This window comes from Macaca mulatta, chromosome 10 (assembly GCF_049350105.2).
Source record: "Macaca mulatta isolate MMU2019108-1 chromosome 10, T2T-MMU8v2.0, whole genome shotgun sequence".
Classification (NCBI taxonomy): domain Eukaryota; kingdom Metazoa; phylum Chordata; class Mammalia; order Primates; family Cercopithecidae; genus Macaca; species Macaca mulatta.
In genome coordinates, this window is record NC_133415.1 from 101,506,267 (window position 1) to 101,525,980 (window position 19,714).

Here is a 19,714-nt window from a genome sequence, read left to right on the forward strand (position 1 = left end):
AATAAAATGTGCTGAGTAGAAATAAAAATGCATAGACGAGGCAGAGTACAGTGGGAGACAGCATCAGTGTGACTTTGTGATCTTGTACAGAACCCTTCCCCTCTCTGTGCCTCAGTTTCCTCACTTTTAAAATGGGGAAAATGGCAGTGCCTGTTTCACGGTGTTGTGTGGGGATTAAAAGACAGGGCTGAATGCCATTACATGCAGCAAAGGGCTTGATCAATATCTCGGTGGCTACCAAGTCCTTCCACCCCGGAGGACCGGGCGGCATTTTGGACAAGAAGACTCAGTAGTGGAACCCTGGCGGGGGTAGCAGGATCACAAACCCTAGGGCTGTGCGTACAGCAAAGCCGTGCAGGAAGAAGCGTTTATCAGAACAATCTCCTGCAGAAAGGCTGGCCCTTTCAGACCTGCAGTTACAAAACAAGCCGCAATCCTGGCTCCATTTCAAATGGGCAGTAAAAGAAATCTCTCTAATCCTTCCTGAGGAGGCAGAACACTCCTGAAGTTCTGATCACAGACAGGCTGTCTCATCGGTCCGGACTGGGCAGTTTGGCAGAAGATGGGAAGGTTCTCCGGCCCCAGGGGGCCCGGAAGCAGGCCCTCCTGAGAGAAAAACCTCCTTTCCTGTGGGATTAGGAGTTGGCTGAAAAGGCCAGCCAGGCCGCCCCGCCCCACCCGCCCCAGCCAGCAGGACTCCAGGGCCCAAACTCTCCTCTCCATGGAAGCTCAGAGCTGGAGTTCCCGACCCTTGAGGGCAACAGGGCACTGAGTCCAAGGCACCCTGCGGGTCTGAACCCTCCCACCTGCTGCCCCTCCACAAACCTCAGGCCATGAGTGCAGCTGTCCCCAAGTCCACACTCGGCCTCCGTGGCCTGCGCAACATCCATACTGCACCCTGAATGTCTATCAGCATTTCAGTCTCCACCGGGCTCCTGCTCCTTCCCAGGGACCTGCTCCTGCCTCCCCGCCTCTTCCTCCCCCTGTCTTCTGGAGGAGCACCACCTTCTCGCCAGCAGCTCCACTCAGAGGTCTCTGCCCCCTCCTCCTTCCAATGCCATCATCGGGCCCCAGGGCTCAGGCCTGCCTCTTCTCTCCCTCCAGGTGCCCTTGCGCAGTTCAGGCCATCTTGTGGCTGTAAAGACCATTTAACGCCATATCCCATGTGTAGGTCCCCAGTGCAGACCTTTCTCCCCAAGTCAAGATTTTGCATCCAACCAACAAGCCCACATCTCCACGTGGGTGTCTACCAGTCTGACCGTAACCCGTCCACAATTGCACTGGTGGGCTTCCCGCTGCCCCCTGCAGCCTGCTCCTCCCGCCGTCTTCTTCCCCTTCTCAAAGGAGCAACTCTAGCTTTCCAGCGCCTCGCAGTCCTGAACTCCCTTTATTTTTCCACCCCATAAGCAAATGCTGTTGCCTTCCAAGTTATCCAAAACACAGCCACTGCTCCCTGCCTCCACAATGACCATCCTGGCTCAAGCATGGCCCACGCAACCTCTCACCTGGTCCGCAACACTGTGATAACACGGCAGCTTTTACCCTAGGCCTCTGCAAAGGCTTTAGGAAGTGGAGGCAGCTTAAGTCCTTACATTCTAAATAAAGTTCCCGCATTGCCGGCAAACTTCACTCCCCAGCTGCACCACAAGTTTCATGAGGTTGTGCAAGTCCTTGGCACTGTCCTTTCCGGAGTGTCTAGCACGTTGTAGGGCCTCAAAACAGCCTGGTCATTTTACAAGGACTGGATTTCTTCTGCCTCTCCCGTGCCCCAGCCCTCACCCTCAGGTGACCTGAGTGTAAGAGCCAGCCTATCACACCTGTGTTCTGACCCCTTTGAACCCCAGTTATAAAATGGGGCTGTATTTCCCAAACAGAGGAAGTGGAGGCTCTGAGCACTGAGAAGGTTATAGAAGCTTCCCTTGCCCCTCACACGTAACTCAGGAAGAGAGGCCTCACCAGACACCCTCCCTGCCGACACCCTGACCTGGGACTGCCAGCCTCCAGAACTGCGAAGCAATACATTTCTGTTGTTTAAGCCACACAGTTTTGTGCGACTTTGTCATGGCAGCCCCAGCCAAAAAAAAATGGGGTGGGGGTGCCTACCTTTATTCTTCCAGCCCTTAAAACACCTTTGTAATCAATTACCTGTGTTCAATACCTCCCTGCCTGAAATACCTAGAGTGGCTTCTCTTTTCCCAAGTGCTACAGCAGCATTTTTCAAACCGTTAGTGCTTTATGAAACAATGTCATGGGTCTTGCCAGCATTAATTTTGAAATGAATGAAGAAGCAACTTGAATAGAATAGAAGGAATAGAACAGAATAGAAACAGATATTCTCAGAGTGGGATCAAGCACAGTAAGCTCTGTGAAACCTCCGCTTCAATCAAGTATTATATGAATGGCTGTACCAGGTCACAGTGGAAAACTTATGTCTGGCAGTGGGTTGAAAGACCTGATTCAGGGACCCCACTAGCCTTCTTGACCTCTGAGGGCTGCTCCATGAGGATTCAGGTCCTTTTGTGGCTCTGGCCAGGATGGCCCCTGGGCAGGGCCAGGCTGCATGGGTGGATGGGGATGATCTGCCCCACCTCCAGCTGAGAGCCCGGGGAACCAGAGAGTTCAGGGTGAGGCCACTCACTTGCCAAGAAAGCACTTGGGGACAGTGCTCAGCTTTCTCCGGCGGTCCTTGATGAGGTTCACCTTCTTGTTCATCATCATGTGGTACAGCTTCTCCCCCTTCTCCGCAATCATGACGTAGGCGTCACGCTCCATGCCCAGCTTCAGGCCTGCACAGGGGCACGGTCAGCACTGGAGAGAGCACCAGACCCAGGGCAGGGAGGGGTCGGGGGGAGACAAGGGGCAGGCCCACAGCTCCTAAAAGCCGGCCTGCCACCTGCCCCCCAACCTGCCCCCCCCACCACCACGCCAGCGGCAGCTAGAAGGCACCGACTGTTACTGCCCTAGGCACCTGCCAATGACACCTCAAAACCACCATTTTACAGACAGCAAAGCTGAGACCCACAGAGGTTAAGTCCTGGGATAACAGGGGGTCATGCCTTCAACCCAGGAAACAAGCTCTACAGCTATGTTCTTAATCACTTTCCTATGCTGCCTCCCCAACCCGAGGGTGGGTCTCCAGATTCACAGCTTATCAGAAAACTTGTCAGGATCTTCATTCCAGCCCAGTGATAAAAGCCTGGTCATTCTTCCAGCCAGCGCTCACAGGACCTGACCCTAATCTCTGCCCACATGTTTCTATTTTGACTCCCATCTAATGTTGACAACAGCAAATGCTTTTATAGCACCTACTACATGACAGTACTCCTCATGAGAAACCCATAGTAATAAGGTGCCATAATTATCCCCATTTTACAGATGAAGAAACTGAGGTCCAGAGAAGTTCAGTTCTCTGCCTAAGGTTGCCCAATTGGAAGTGGTGAAACCAGAATTTAGACCCAGGAAGTTGGTTCCAGATTCGTGCTCGTGACCACTGTGAACCCAGCCCTGAGTTCAGGATGTGGACAACAACCAATTCTCACCACCAAGACCCACCTGGGCCACACCCCCACCCATGATCCCACGTGCCCAACAAAGACCACGGAGATACTGATCGGCCTCAGCTAGGCCACATCCCTGAACCCCATCCCAGTCCTGACCACACACACACTCAGCCCTGATCAATTTCAGAGGTCACAACCCTGCCTAACGAGGCCCCCAGTTCAGTGGTTTACCTGGCCTAATATCATTTTAATAAATGTTGATGCAACATTTAGGATCAGAAAATGTCACCTAAAAATCCAGATGTCTAGCTTCTCTAGACAAACAATCCATGGATTTGGCCCCGCTGGGCCCATATTCCTGAGAGAGGATGGCGGCTTGTCTCGGGTGGAAGTAGGGAGAGGAGAGGAGAAGCGGATGGGTATGATATACACGCGAAAGGCAGAGTTAAAGGGACTTGTTGATCTATTGAATTTGGGGAGCAGGTGTTGCAGGGGAGACCAGGGATGATATGCACAGTTTGACTCGGAACTGTCGGGCAAAGGGAGGAGCCACTGACTGATATGCAGAAGTTGAGGGGAAGACCCTTCTATTGGGCCTCAGTTTCCCCATTTGTCTAGTGGGCAACCTCTGAGGTACTAGAGGTTGGAACAGTCCCAGAGCTCCCTGTCCCTTCAAATACCTGCTTCTTGCAGCTCTGATCCTCCTGAAAAGGACCCTATGCCTCTTCCCTAGACACAGCCCCCACTCAGAAGAAGCCACGCATAGCTCAGGGGTCCCAAGCGAGCCCCCCAAAGCCGCCGCTCACTCTCGCGCTGCTCCCGCTCGCGGATGATGGCGTCCAGCCACTTCTGCTTCTCCTCCGCCGTCTTGGCCATGCAGACAAACCACTTGTTCTTGGCCGTGTTGTGGATCTTCCAGCCATTGGTGACGGTATAGCCGTTGCTGTGGTAATCCGCTGGTGGGGGCAGGAGGCAAAGGTACAGCAGACACTCAGCTACGTGACTCTCAACACTCCCCATTACCAAGCCTTTCCACCCCAGCACAGGGCAGGGTCCTCGCCTGCATCAGGATGGGGAACTGGACTTCCAGCCCTTCAAACGCTCACTTCTTATCCTTGTCCAGTGGACAAGGAAGATCTTATGCAAACAAAGACCCCTCTCAACCACTCAATGACAGAGGACTTCATTTTAAGACTTTGCCTCTAGGCACAAACACAGCAGTGACTCATGGGGAGACACTTACCTGGAGCCCCAAAATGCTTCCTGGGCTCCTCCCATCTCACTCGGGCACTGAGGTTACTTAAAACTTTTAGTGCCAGACTGACAAGCCAAGTTAAACATGGGACCCCTACCCAACGCTGGCTGGGATGGGACCTGGAAAACCGCTCAAACAGGTTAGCATGATCTAGGGAAGCGAAAGCCTGAATCTGAGGAGGGCTCCACAGGCTTCATGAGACTGCCAAAGGGGCTTATGGCTCAAAACCAAGCAAGAACCCCCGCTCTGGACAAGCTCAAAAGCACACATACTAGGAGATGCTCACATGAGCCCTCACAGCGTCACTGTACGTGACCGTGAGCGGTGGAAACAGGCCAAATGTCCATCACCCAAAGAATGCATGAAGCGTGGAACGTTCACGTGGTGGAACACTCTGCAGCAACGGAAACCAACAGGCTGCAAACAGCTACGTGCAGAGACATGGATGAACCCCACCAACGTGGTGCTGAGTGAAATAAACAGTTTGTTAAAAAAATGTAGACCATATTTTTGGGGTGGGGAGACAAGATGTCACTCTGTCGCCCAGGCTGGAGTGCAGTGGTGAAATCATGGCTCACTGCAGCCTCGACCTCCTGGGTTCAGACAATCCTCCCACCTCAGCCTCCCCAGCAGCTGGGACCACAGTTGCATGCCACCATATCCGGCTAGTTTTTGTATTTTTTGTAGAGACAGGTTTTCTCCATGTTGCCCAGGCTGGTCTCAAATTCCTGGGCTCAAGCAGTCTGCCCACCTCAACCTCTCAAAGTGCTAGGATTACAGGCGTGAGCCACCACACCCAGCCACCATATTTTATGACGATTTAAGTAAAATGGTCATGACCATTATATGACCAGGTGGGTTGTATATATATATACACATATATATATATAATCACATATATGTAAAGCCACTTAAACACATGTAATCATATAACCACTTATATAAGGTTCAAAAACAAATTTTAATTAAAATGTTTAGTCATAAATGCTTAGGAGATAAAAATGTTTTTAAAAAGCAAGAAAATGATCATCACAAAATTCAGACAGTGGTTACTTTTAGGGGGAAGAAGGTATTGCAAGGAGGAAGGATTTGGGGTGCAGTGTTTTATTTCTTAACTTGAATGCTAACCACCCAGATATTCGCTTCACGCATCTGTGCTCTGGGTACTTTTCTGTACCATGATAAAAGAAAAAGATATATTTAAATGAAACAGAGAGAGTGCGAGGGAGCAGGGAGGGCGCAGGCAGGGCTGGGGGAGGGGCTACCTGTCCCATCTTCCACGTTCTCGACCTCCATGACTTCAGTGTTGATTCGGCCCCTGAAGATGTAGAGGGAGCCATTGATGGATTTGGTCCTCTTAGTGGACTTCTTGCTCCCGGTGACCCTGAAAGACAGTGAGAAGTCAGTGTCCCCTGCACGTCACCTCCCAGATGCAACTGTTTTCAATAGCACAAAGGGGAACGCAACACTGAGGGGAGACCAGGAGACAGAGAGGAGCCCCAGGCAGGGTTCAGGAGCGGGCGTGTTTGGCTGGTGCTGGGGTAACCTGAACAAGTCTCTTATCTTCCAGCCACAGCTTCCTCATCTGGAAAACAGGCTAATAGCCTTCCTGACTCCACAGAGCTACTTTTCAGCCAAGAGGAGACATGGGAGACCAACAGGAGGTAACAGAAACCCAATCTTCTTGGCTAGAAAATGGGGACAGGCCTATTAAGTTTCTCAAAGACAGGAACTTCCTGAAATAGGACCAGAATGGAAGGAGGCTTGGAATTGGTGGTCCATTCATCCATCCATCCATCTATCCATCATCCACCTTCCCATGGTTCAATCATTCACTCAAGTGAATTCTATCATTCACCCATTCCTATAGTCTAAATGTTGGTGTCCCTCCAAAATTCATAAGTTATATCCTAACCCCCAAGGTAATGGTATTAGGAGGTAGAGCCTTTGAGAGATGATGAGGTCAGGGGGAAAAGGACCTCATGAATGAGATTAGGCCCTTATAAAAGAGGCCTCAGAGAGCTTGCTCGCCCCTTCTGCCGTGGCAGGACACAGCAAGAAGGCACCATCTATGAAGCAGAAAGCAGGCCCTTGCCAGCACCGAGTCTACCAGCACCTTTAATCTTGGACTTCACAGCCTCTAGAACTGTACAAAATACATTTCTGTTTTTACTTTATTTCATTTTATTTATTTTTTTATTATTTTTAAGACAGAGTCTCGCTCTGTCGCCCTGGCTGGAGTGCACTGGCGTGATCTTAGCTCACTGCAACCTCCGCCTCCCGGCTTCAAGTGATTCTCCTGCCTCAGCCTCCCAAGTAGCTGGGACTACAGGCATGTCTCACCATGCCCAGATAATTTTTTGTATTTTTAGTAGAGACAGGGTTTCACTGTGTTAGCCAGGAAGGTCTCCATCCATCTCCTGACCTCATGATCCACCCACCTCGGCCTCCCAAAGTGCTGGGATTACAGGTGTGAGCCACCGTGCCGGCCTTATTTTATTTATTTATTTATTTTTTTTGAGATGGAGCCTCGCTCTGACGTCCAGGCTGGAGTGCAGTAGTATGATCTCAGCTCACTGCAGCCTCTGCCTCCCAGGTTCAAATGATTCTCCTGCCTCAGCCTCCCAAGTAGGTGGGACTACAGGCATGTGCCACCACACTCGGCTAATTTTTGTATTTTTTGTAGAGAAGGGGTTTCACTACATTGGCCAGGCTGGTCTTGAATTCCTGACCTCAAGTGATCCACCCGCCTCGGCCTCCCAAAGTGTTGGGATTACAGGTATGAGCCACCACGCCCAGCCCGAATTTCTGTTGTTTAAAACCTCCAGTTTCTGGTATTTTGTTATAGCAGCCTGAAGGGACTAAAACAGTCACTCAACAAACATTTGGCCAGAGCTTCCTATGAGGAGGATACCAAGTCAGGAGCCATGGGGAGTCACTCATCTGTGTAACCAACAAGCCACGTGGAGAATGTGCCAGGCACTGTTTTAGGTACTGGGGCTGCATGGCTGAACAAAACAACATCTCTGGGAACTCAACTTCTAATGTAGGGTTGGAGGCGGGACACAGAGACAGTCCCTAAGTAAGGTAAACCATATGTTAGATCAGAGGCTCTGGTGGAAGATAGGGCTCTGGTGAAGATAAATGCTCTGGTGAAGACAGGGCAGAAAATGAACTCCCAGAGCTCAACGGCCACTTGGTGGTGTGCACAGGCCTCTGCTCCAGCAGGTGGGCTGTATGCTCACCAAGAGCCAGTGGGTGTGTTCCCACACCGACTTGGCTGATGTGTACTTGTTACTCTAAGTGGGTAAATGAAATACGAGATAAGCTGAGGATTCGGGAATGTGGAAGAGACTTATCTCTCTGAAAACTAAGTTGTAAGGGGCGAAGATGTGGGCTTCTGCTGTGTGTGTGAGATGGGAGCCATGGAGGGTTGGAGCACAGGCGGAATGGGATGGACTTCGGTTTCAAGAGACTCCCTCTGTCTGCTGGTGTAGAAGGGACTAGAACCAGAGAGGAGACCACTGCAATCATCAAGATGAGATAAGGATGAGAGTGCGTATGTGTGCGTTTGTGTGTGTATACACATACATATAAACATATACATACATATGTGCATATATTTTTGTAAACTTGGTATTAAAGTATAAAATCTACACAGAAAAAAAAATGCCCAAAGCAGCATTAATATGGCTCAATTAATTTTTGCAAGGGAACACACCTGTATCAACATGTTTAGCTCCCCATAAGCACCCCCTTACACCCCTTTCCCATCCCTGCCCTCTTCCCCTGACAAGGGTAACCACTGTCCTGACGTCTAACCCCATAGATTTGCTTCGCCTGTTTTTGAACTTTACACAAATGGAATCATAAGTGTGTGCTTTTGTGTTCAGCTTCCTTCACTCAGCCTCACGGCTGTGAGAGTTACCGATGCTGCCGGGTGGAGTGACGTGGCCACACACTGGGCTTCTTTCCAGTGTGGTGCTGCTGTGAGATTCCTGCACGTGCCTGACAAAGACATTTCTTTGGGTTAGATACCTGAGGAGCTGAATTACTGAGTGATAAGGAATGTGCATGATTAGCTTTAGGAGATACTGCCAAGCTGTTTTCCAAAATAGTTGTACCGATTTTCCCATGCCTAACAGTGTAGGAACATTCCGGTTGTTCCATATCCTCTATAACTGGTATTTTATTTCTCATTTTGGCCATTATGGTATGTATATAGTAGTAGCTCATTAACATTTCATCTGTAGTTCCCTGATAAGTAAATAACCTCAAACACCACTGCATGTTTATTAGTGATCTGGTGCCTTCTTTTGTGAAATGACTGTCCCTTGTCATTTATTGTTGAATTTTCTTAATTATTTAAAGCAGAGGTTGGCAATTGTTTTTTTCTGAAAAGGGCCAAATAGTACACATTTTCAGTTTCGTAGGCCATACGGTCTCTTTACAACTACTCAACTCTGCCCTTATGGCATCAAAGCAGCTAAGACTGTATATAAACAAATGGGTATAACTGTGTTCCAATAAAACTTTATTGACAAAAATGGGCACAGGGCCAAATCTGGCTACAGGGCCTCTTTATATATTCTGGATGTGAACACTCTAGCCATTATACGGACTATAAAAACCTTTTCCCAGTCTGTGGCTTGTCTTTTCACTCTCCTCACAGTATTTTTTAATGAAATTCTTAATTTTAACATAGTCTAATGAATTTAGTTCTCCTTCACAACTATACTCTTTGTCCTATTTAAGACATTTGCTTACCCCTAGCTCATGAAGATACTCTCCTTTGCTTTCTTCTAGAAGCCTTATTGTTCTACCGTTTACATTTAAATCTATGATCCAGCTGAAGTTGATTTTTGTGTTTGGTATGAGGTAAGGGTCAAGAATCACCTTTTCCCCCACTGGATATCAAACTGACCAAGCACCATTTATTGTACTGCATTAGTGCTTTTGTTGAAATTCAAATGACTGCTTACATGTGGGTCTATTTCTAACTCATTATTTGATTCCATTACTCTACGTATCTGTTTTCATACCAATACCACACTATCTTAATTACTATGACCTTACAGCAGGACTTGGAATCTGGTAATAATGGTCCCTTAGCTTTGACCTTCTTCATAATTGTCTTTGCTATTTCTGTCTCTGGATTTTCCTGTAAACTTTACCGTCAGCTGATCATACACACACACACATACATACATACACACGTACACAAACCCCCCCTAGAGTTTATTGGAATTGCACTGAGGTTCTGGACAAAGTTTGATGACAGGATGGAAAGGACTTGCTGATGAAGTAGGTATGGGGATAAGTTTAGCTCAAAATCAAGAAGATTCTGTCTTCAGCTCCTGAGCAAATTTCTTCTCCTGCCTCCAGCCTCAAGCAGATACCCGTTCTTCCTGGGTCCTGAGCCTGCCAATCCTAGGATCAGAACGACACTATTGGCTTGTCTTCAGCTTGTGGACGACAGAACTTGGGACCTGTCAGCCTCCATAATCACATGAGTCAATTGCTTATTTAAATCTCTTTACACACACACACACACACACACACACACACACACACACACACCCTATTGAGTCTGTCGCTCTGGAGAACCTTGACTTAATACGAATTTTGGTACCATTTACTGGTAATGAGGAAGATCCAAGGGGCAGAAGTAAGATAAAAAAGAAGAACCCTTTTCAGACACAACTGAAGTGTGAGCTACGTGTGAGACACCCAAATAAAGATACATATTTCTATTTCTTCCACTTGACCACGTACCAGGCCTTATTCTAACCACATTACACGTCTACCCTTTACATGTTTTACTCTGTAAAAACAACCCCATGAAATGAGGACTACTTTTATCCCCATATAACGGGTAGGAAAACAGAGGCACACACAGCTGACATAATTTGCTCAAGGTCACACAGATAGTAAGCACAGCCCCTATGTTCTTTTTTTCTTTTTCTTATTTTTTTTTTGAGACAGAGTCTCGCTCTGTCCCCCAGGCTGGAGTGCAGTGGCGCCATCTCAGCTCACTGCAACCTCCACCTCCCTGATTCAAGTGATTCTCCTGCCTCAGCCGCCGGAGTAGCTGGGATTACATGCGCATGCCACCACACCCGGCTAATTTCTTTGCATTTTCAGTAGAGACAGGTTTTCACCGTGTTAGCCTGGATGGCCTCGATCTTCTGACCTTGTGATCCGCCCGCCTCGGTCTCCCAAAGTGCTGGGATTACAGGCGTGAGTCACTGCGCCCGGCCCTCTGTGTTCTTAACGGCGACACACTACTGCTGCCTCTAAGATGCTAAGCAGGGGGCTGAGATGCATGCAACTTTGCTCTTCTGGGTCTTGGTTTCCCCTTCTGGAGGATGGGAGGTGGGTTTTTAAAACACTCCTTCCCGTTTTCCACTTCAGACACCCAAGGAGCCTCTGCTTTTGAATTCGCCCAGAAGCACTGTGAGTCAGAGACCTCCCCTGACCCATGTCCTGGACGGGTGGTGCCCTGCATGACCCAGACAAAGACAAACACAGGCAGCAGTCACCAAGCCACTCCAGGCATTGCCTGCACCCACATCGGACTCAGGCCGGGAGATCCACTCACCATTGCCCAATCTCCTGGGCCTCTCAGAGCTCAGCCCTTTGGCTCTCCATCCAAAAGCAGGAATGCTGGCCACCTGCCAGCTTCTCTCAAGAGACAGATGCGCCCTTTCCCTGCAGCCAGCCTGGCTCGCTTGTGGAAGTGAGGTGGGGAATGGCCTTGAAAGGCTCAGGGCACCCACAACGAAGGCCCTAGGGAGCCCACTTGGAATCCGGTACTATCAGAATCAGCTGCTGTCCCTGCACAGGTGAGACTGCCTCAGAGGAGGCAGAGCCTGCACCCGGAAGCCAAAGGCTGAGTAAACTCAGCTAAAAGTTGGGAGCAGGTCACAGAGGCCTAAAGGGACGTTCTGTTTTCCAAACCCCAGTGTTCTGGGAAAAGTGCCTGCTCCAGACTGCTCGGGGCAGAGTGGTGGGGCAGGGCTCAGGACGGACATTGGCAGCAGCCCTGAAACTACCCAAGGAGGACTCTGAGGACAGCCCCAGAGAAGGCAGGGAAAGAGGAGAAGGGGGCGTTCATGAGCAGACAGCAGGACATGAGACAGACAGACCTCAAGGAGTGGACGGGAATGAAGGAGCAAATGAGAAAGGGCCATGCTGAGCCAGCCACTGGGAGACAGCAGAAGCAGGAGGCCCAGGCCCTCACAGGGAGGGCCAAGCCCAGAACAGGGGGGAAAGGGCAGTGGGGAAGGGCCCGTGGTTTCAGAGCCTCCTGTGCACCAGGAGCTGTACCTGTGTGACCACACCAGAGCCAAGTTAACAACAATGGTGCTGGCAGCTACTATGCTGTGCACCCACTATATGCCAGGCACACTCACATATCTGATCTTCAACGGTCCTAAGAGGTACATACGATCATTGACTCTGTGTTACAAAGAGGAAACTGAGGCACAGAGAGAGGCAAAGTCACAGAGCTGCAAAGGCGGCTAAACAGGGATCCAATGGGGGGGGCCTAGCTCTTAACCAAACTACCACAAGAAGGGTCTGATCGTCCCCACTTTACAGAAGAGAAAACGAAGGCTCAGAGAGGCCCACTGGAAGAGGAGGACATTGGGAAGCCCACACATGGGTATGGAGCATCCATTATTCATCCAGTGGTAAGGTTTCTCACTATACCTTAGGAGCCCAGCACAGACAGACAAGGAAACTGAGGCTCAGAGATGATCAGTGGCATGGCCTGGACCACAAAGCAAGTTATAGGAAATGCTGAAGGTAGGGCTTAGGGCCTGGACCTCAGGCCTCAGCTCTAGTCTTTGCGAGAGAGAGAAGTTAAGAAGCCTCTGAAACATCACTATTTTGTCCCTAACACAAAGTAACAGCAAAGAGATTCTGAAAAGTGCTGCAGGGGTCAGCTGAGACCATCCTATAACTGCTGAACATGAAAACGTAAAGTCAGGAATCTCTCTGTGCCAATCCACCCACCCACCCACACATCCAACCATCAGTTCCCACCAACTACTACAGGCATCCACCGGCCGCATCCACCTCCTAATTTCCCCTCTCTCCAATCATTCACCCATCCATCCACTCAGTAATCCAACTGTCCCACTTTCCCTTCCAGAGCCCAACCACCTCAGCAACTATCAACTAAACACCTACCCATCCACCAACATGCCAACCAACTGGCCATCCATCCACTAATCTCCAAACCTCTGTCACCCACCCACCTTCCCAATTATATAACCACCCATCCATCCATCCATCTACCCAATCACTCAATACACCATACCAGAAGACCCCAATCTACCATTCATCTAGACACATATCCGCCAATCTTCATATCCATTTCTCTAACTGCCTGAACATCCACACATGCCCCCAGCTTTCCATCTATTCTTCCATCCAGCAGTCTCCTAAACCTCCAAGCATTCAAACACTCATTCACTCACCCACACGTCAATTCCAACATCCATCCACATTCCTTCCTTCCCTCCCTGCCTCCTCCTATCTACCATCTATTCACCTCCCAAACCTCCACCATCTGTGCCTCATCCCGTGTGCCCACACAACCCGTCACCACACTTTCCATCACACATACACCTGCCTCTGTCTACCTACTCAGTCATCCATCCACTTACTCCTAGACTCTACAGATTGCAAGAAGCACCAGTGAGAGACACAAAGAAGCTGAAGAAACTATCCCGACCCTCCGAAAACTGAACAGTGAAAGAGCTTCACTCCTCTCTAACCCTCAACTTTTAGATCTTAGAATTACAGGATGTTGGTGTCACAAAGAACCTCCCAGTTTCCACAGTCATCTAGACTTACACTATCCAATATGGTAGCCACGAGCCACAGGCAGCTACTGAGCACTTCAAACGTGCCCAGGACAAATTCAGGTGTTTTGTGAGTATGACATACACACCAGATTTTGAGGACTTAGTGTAAAAAAAAAAAACCCACCACACAAAATATCTCTTTAATAATTTTTTAAATAATAATTACTTGTATAATTATAATCGAATATAATATTCCAGTATTTGGGGATCTATTAGGTTAAATAAAATATATTATTTAAATTCATTTTACCTGTTTCTTTTTACCTTTTTAAAGGTAAAAAAGTAAATTTTTTTCACTTTTTTTTTTTTTACTTTTTTACTGTTTTATTTACGTCTTGACTTGTTACATTTTTTAAAGGCTACTAGAACATTTAACATAACATGTGGCTCGCATCGTATTTCTACTAGCAGCACTGATTTAGAACAAATCCCTCACCTCACAGGAAAGGGAGGCCCAGAGAGGGGAGTGACAAGCCCAGGGCATCACCTGGAGAAGGTAGCAGGCTAGACCCCATCTCAGTGTCCTGGCCACTCACCTGGATTTCCGCTTGCAGTAGACAAGGAGGTTGTCGAAGAGGAAGAAGGCCCTTTCCTGGATGTTGCCCGCCGAGATCTTTAACAAAGTCCCTTGCAGGAGGAGCTGAGTGCAGATGTCGGTGAGGTTGGAACCCTGGGAGAGCAATGAGGATGCAGTGAATGAGCCTACCCAGGAACATCCCCTTCCTTTCCCAGAGATAGAACCTACTACACTACCACCTGCCGCACGCCAAAAATTCCACCAGCAAGCCTGTCAATGGACAGAAAATCAATACGATGTGATTAGTGGTTTCCATCTGCTGAGCATGCCAGGAAAATCCTGGGGAGGGCACACTGATGTGACCACATGTCCCTTTTACAGGAGAGGGACTTGGGGCTCAGGAAGGAATGACTCATCCAGCTCATACAGCTAATAGGTCCTAGTCAGCATCTGGGTATGTTTTGGTTCAGGTTTTGTTTTTTGGATTTTTTTTTTTTTTTTTTTTTTTCTTGAGACGGAGTCTCACTCTGTCGCCCAGGCTGGAGTGCAATGGCGCAATCTCAGCTCACTGCAAGCTCCGCCTCTTGGGTTCAAGGGATTCTTCCTGCCTCAGCCTCCCAAGTAGCTGGAATTACAGGCATGCACCACCATGCTCAGCTAATTTTGTATTTTTTTAGTAGAGACAGGGTTTCACCATGTTGGTCAGGCTGGTCTTGAACTCCTGACCTCAAGTGATCCAACTGCCTCGGCCTCCCAAAGTGCAGGGATTACAGACATGAGCCACCACGCCTGACCTCATTCAGTTTTTATTGTGGGTTTTTTTTTTCACCTATTCCTTCCCCACTATTTATGTCTTGACTTGTTACTATATATCCCTCATATGAATGCCCCTTCTGTAAGGACAGGGCCTGAATCAACTATGTGCCCTGTGTATGCCCAGCACCCACAACATTCTCTGGCACACAGTAGGTGTTCAACAAATGCAATATGTAAAACATCAGGGGCAGGATCCTGTGGGCATTCCACCTAGCTAAGTTAAAGATGTACATGTCAATCCTAAACCTGGTCACCTATGCTGAGAGGCAGGGGAAGGGGTGACAAAGTTCACTGAATGCATGAAGTTCACTGAACATCAGTGAGCATCCGGGCAGAGTGGCTGGGAAAGGCATCAGGGAGGAGCCAGCAGACCTTGGAAGACAAAAATTAACATAAAGAGGCTGGCTGGGCGTGGTGGCTCATGCCTGTAATCCTTTGGGAGGCTGAGGCAGGAGGATTACCTGAGGTCAGGAGTTCAAGACCAGCCTGGCCAACATGGTGAAACCCCATCTCTACAAAAATACAAAAATTAGCCGGGCATGATGGCGGGTGCCTGTAATCCCAGCTACTCAGGAGGGTGAGGCAGAGAATCGCTTGAACCTGGGAGGCAGAGGTTGCAGTGAGCCGAGATCACACCATTGCACTCCAGCCTGGGTGACAGAGCAGAACTCTTATCTTAAAAAAAAAAAAAAAATAGAAAAAGAGGTTGAGGGCAGGGATGGGAAGGTCCTGGATGGGAGGGATCCTCAGAGCCTGGGATCACATAGGTCTCCCTGAAGCCGAGAGGACCCAGGCAAGGGCAGAGAGATCCCAAAGTCCAAAGAGAGAAGAAAAGAAACCTTGGTGGGCACCGAATGCCAAATGAGGCAGCCCCTCAATCCACGTCCCTCTTCTGTCATTTTGGGGAATGGAGTCTTGCCTGGTACTTGGCTGCCCAGCCACAGACTACATCTCCCAGTCTCCCTTGTGCCAGGTGTGGTCACATGACTAAGCGATCACCAATGTGCCTCACTGCCAGGGCACATCCTTGAAAGAAAATGGCTTCCCTCCCTTTCCTCTTTCCACAGGCTGGGGTAGTGGGATACACTGCAGCAGATGGTGGGGTAAGGAGCTGGAGGGAAACTGGGTCCCGGCAGAGCAGAGCTGCCCACCCCAGCCTGGCTGTCCGCCTCTGCGCTGCTAATGAGAACTGCGTTGCAATGCTAATGAGCCACCTCCCTGAGGCCGCTGCATCGCTTCCCTATAGCAGTCAACCGCGGACTTTAATTAATACAATAAGGTACAGACAACAGGGTGCCACGGACATTTAGGCCCAAGGAATATTATGCAAAAGCAGTGTTTTAAGGGAGTTTCATGTGACAGACCGGCAGATTACACTGAAGAAAGAAACAAGAAATGATGTTGTCCCTGCCTGGAAATGAACTTGGGGAGAGAGGAATAATTATTCACAGAATCTCCTTCCCCAAACACTGAACACCCAGAACCAACATGGAGTTCCTACCCCACTGGGACCTGCTGACTCAATTCTTTCTGAGACCCAGTAAGGGGAACTGGTTCTGGCAGCCGAGGAGCCAGGCTGTCTGCTAACGGCCTACAAGGGACTCTCTCGCTGGTGTTAGAGCTGGTCTGCTCTGTGCCCATGGTCCAGTTGGGTACAACAAACCCTTTCACTCAACAGTGCCAGAGACCCCTCTGGAGACCGGGAAAGCAGCTTCCTTATGGTGAAGAGCTGTGCAGCCGGGACAGGAGCCTGCACTCATTATCACACATCACGGCCTTCAGCTTGGCTAGGGGCCAGGTGGGCACGGACGACTGCATGCCCACAGACAGATCTCAGGTTTCCACCGAGGCAGCAGCCTGCTGCACCAAGACTCAGGGCTGTCATGAGGAAGCGCCCCTGGGACCCCAGGCATCCTCGCAAACAGGGTGACAGGGACTCCCTGGAGCTTCATCATGGCCCATGGGCAGCACAGAGCAGACACCAGTTCGGTAGTCCCTGGAGCCCACGTGCCTCCCCTTCCTTTTGCCTTGGCTCCCTCATGCCCACCCACCAACCCTTCTAGGCTCCAAAGGGGCAGTTGAAGAAGAATCTGGTACCTGGCCCAGCTGCCAAACCCCAAGGTCACACAGCCCTAGACCTGAACCCTGCTGCCAAGGCCATCTCGGGGGTCCTAGGAGAGGAAGTGCGCCCAGCCTGGGAAGGTGCCTCTCCAGCCTTGGCTAATCACCACCCAGCCAACTGCAGCTGAAATGCCAAGCACACTACAGGGCGATACCCCCTCCATCCCAGCCCTGCTGAGAAGCCTAGCCGCACTCTCAATCTCCCTGAAATCTTTGAATCCAGGTCAAGGGTGATGCTAGGGGTTGGATGCACAGGGAAGAGGCTAAGCACCAAGAGATGTGGACCAGTCAGGACTCAAGACCTCCTTCCTTCCAGACATGCACACTCAACCATGATGGAGATGGAGATGACAAAACCTTATACACGCAAAGCCAATACATGCATGGGGTGGCCACATGCCACGCACTGTTCTAAATATCTTGCACAAACTCGGCTAATCCTCAGGACAATTCTCATTTTACAGATGAGGAAACTGAGGCACAGCGTGGTAAAGTGACTTGTTCATGGTCGCATAGGTGGTAAGGCAGTAAGGTGGAACTTGAACCCAGACAAGCAGCCTCTACTCCCCCACCCGCTCACCTCTAACTCAGGCCGCTCTTCGAGGACAACCTGAAGAGTTTTCTTTGCAATCATTAGTCTACAGCAGGAGTCCCCAAGGGGAGAGACCCTGTCCCACTGGGAGCCCAAAGCACCCCAGGGAGGGTAGGAAAAAACTGTAAGAGCTTTGTAGTGATTTTGTTTCCTCACTCCTGTTTCCTTCTCTCCCCATGTGGGTGAGTGAACAGTTGATCATCTCCTAAACCAGGGCTTCCAGATCCAGAGCCAGAAAGTGGAGTGCCCGCCTGCCTGCCTGCCTGCCTCCCTCCCTCCCTTTCTTTTTTTTTGATGGAGTCTCACTCTGTCGACCAGGCTGGAGTGCAGTGGCACCATCTCAGCTCACTGCAACCTCCGCCTCCTGGGTTCAAGCGATTCTCCAGCCTCAGTCTCCCGAGTAACTGGAATTAACAGGCGTGCTCCACCACACCTGGCTAATTTTTCTGTTTAGTAGAGATGGGTTTTCGCCGTGTTGGCCAGGCTGGTCTCAAACTCCTGGCCTCAGGTCATCCACCCGTCTCGGCCTCCTACAGTGCTGAGATTACAGGTGTGAGCCACTGCACCAGGACTGTTTCTTTCTTATTAAGAGAGCACACAGTTCCTTCTCGTCACTGTGAGAAGTCCATGGCGCTGTATCTGCAGTGTGCCTCTGAGGAGGCGCAGCCCACACTGGGCACAAGTTCTAGTCAAAGCTCTTGGATGCTTTTTCCATCTAAAATAAATAAATAAAGAGATCCCACTTTGCTGCCGGGGCTCCTCCTGACATGTATTGGGCGTTTTCTCTGAGCCAGCCACTGCCGAGGACTCTGTAAGCATCAACTCCCCCGTCCTCAAATGACCCATGACGGGGGTACTCCCATGATCCCGACTTCGCAGATGAGGAAACTGAGGCAAAGAAATCTCTCCCCACAGAGGCAGTTGTCTCATTCACTCACTTGCAAGGTTTTGTGACACTGCCATTTCCTTGTGCTCAGCAAAATGGATTCGCAGATTAACTTATCTGGTTTTAACTAAACCAGTCTCACAACAAACAGTGGCTCACAAAGGATCAGGGGCTAAAAAACACACATATGGGAGATCGAACTCATGAATGATGCAACCTCAAGCAAACAGCAAGAAAGTGGCCAAGACAAGACTCCCCTAGGCCGGGCGCGGTGGCTCAAGCCTGTAATCCCAGCACTTTGGGAGGCCGAGACGGGCGGATCACGAGGTCAGGAGATCGAGACCATCCTGGCTAACACCGTGAAACCCCGTCTCTACTAAAAAATACAAAAAACTAGCCGGGCGAGGTGGCGGGCGCCTGTAGTCCCAGCTACTCGGGAGGCTGAGGCAGGAGAATGGTCTAAACGCGGGAGGCGGAGCTTGCAGTGAGCTGAGATCCGGCCACTGCACCCCAGCCTGGGCGACAGAGCAAGACTCTGTCTCAAAAAAAAAAAAAAAAAAAAAAAAGACTCCCCTTGCTCCAAAAACAAGCCCCTTGTCAGACATATTTCAAGAGAGAGATGACAGCCATCGGATCAGATCAGTAAGAGGTCACACAGAAAGATGGGAAATAACCAAGAAGAATATCTGAAATAAAGACGTGCAATCACTGTCATTAACATGAACTGCCCCCTAAGTCATGTTGTCCTCAGAGACTATAACAACTAACAGATAGCATGGAAGCAGCTCCACTATTAGATATTAATTTGTCTAGCTAGAATGTATTATTTTCACAAGTCACCTTGAGGAACAAACTGTATTTTAAAAACTTTTCTACTTCATAGGAAACAATTTCACGTTTTTCAAAGGACATTCATATTCTATACCTCACTTTATCTTCCAAATGAAACCAAAAAATAACTTCAGAGATATTATCACTAAAATTAAACAAATAGGAGAAAATAAGGCCCACCAGGCAAGACAAACTTACCTGAGGCAGGGCAGTCTGTAAGTTACAGGGCTGGGCCTCAAAACCAAGTCCCCGTGCCTGAGCCGCCTCATCTGTAAAATGGGGATAATAGCACCTCCCTTGTAGGGTTGGAAGCTCACAAC

The 19,714-nt window shown here is 49.5% G+C and overlaps 1 protein-coding gene across 3 annotated transcripts in view; it reads right to left on the reverse strand.

The window, feature by feature from the left end:
* PREX1 (phosphatidylinositol-3,4,5-trisphosphate dependent Rac exchange factor 1) overlaps positions 1 to 19,714 on the reverse strand; it is a 203,652-nt gene that overhangs the window by 62,140 nt on the left and 121,798 nt on the right. For all 3 annotated transcript variants that reach the window (XM_028828497.2, XM_077951972.1, XM_077951973.1), the window contains exons 7-10: positions 14,168 to 14,301; positions 6,021 to 6,139; positions 4,307 to 4,456; positions 2,639 to 2,786 (exon numbers count right to left, since the gene is read on the reverse strand). In XM_028828497.2, the coding sequence (XP_028684330.2) occupies positions 2,639 to 2,786; positions 4,307 to 4,456; positions 6,021 to 6,139; positions 14,168 to 14,301 (551 nt within the window). The remainder of the gene's footprint in view (positions 1 to 2,638; positions 2,787 to 4,306; positions 4,457 to 6,020; positions 6,140 to 14,167; positions 14,302 to 19,714) is intronic.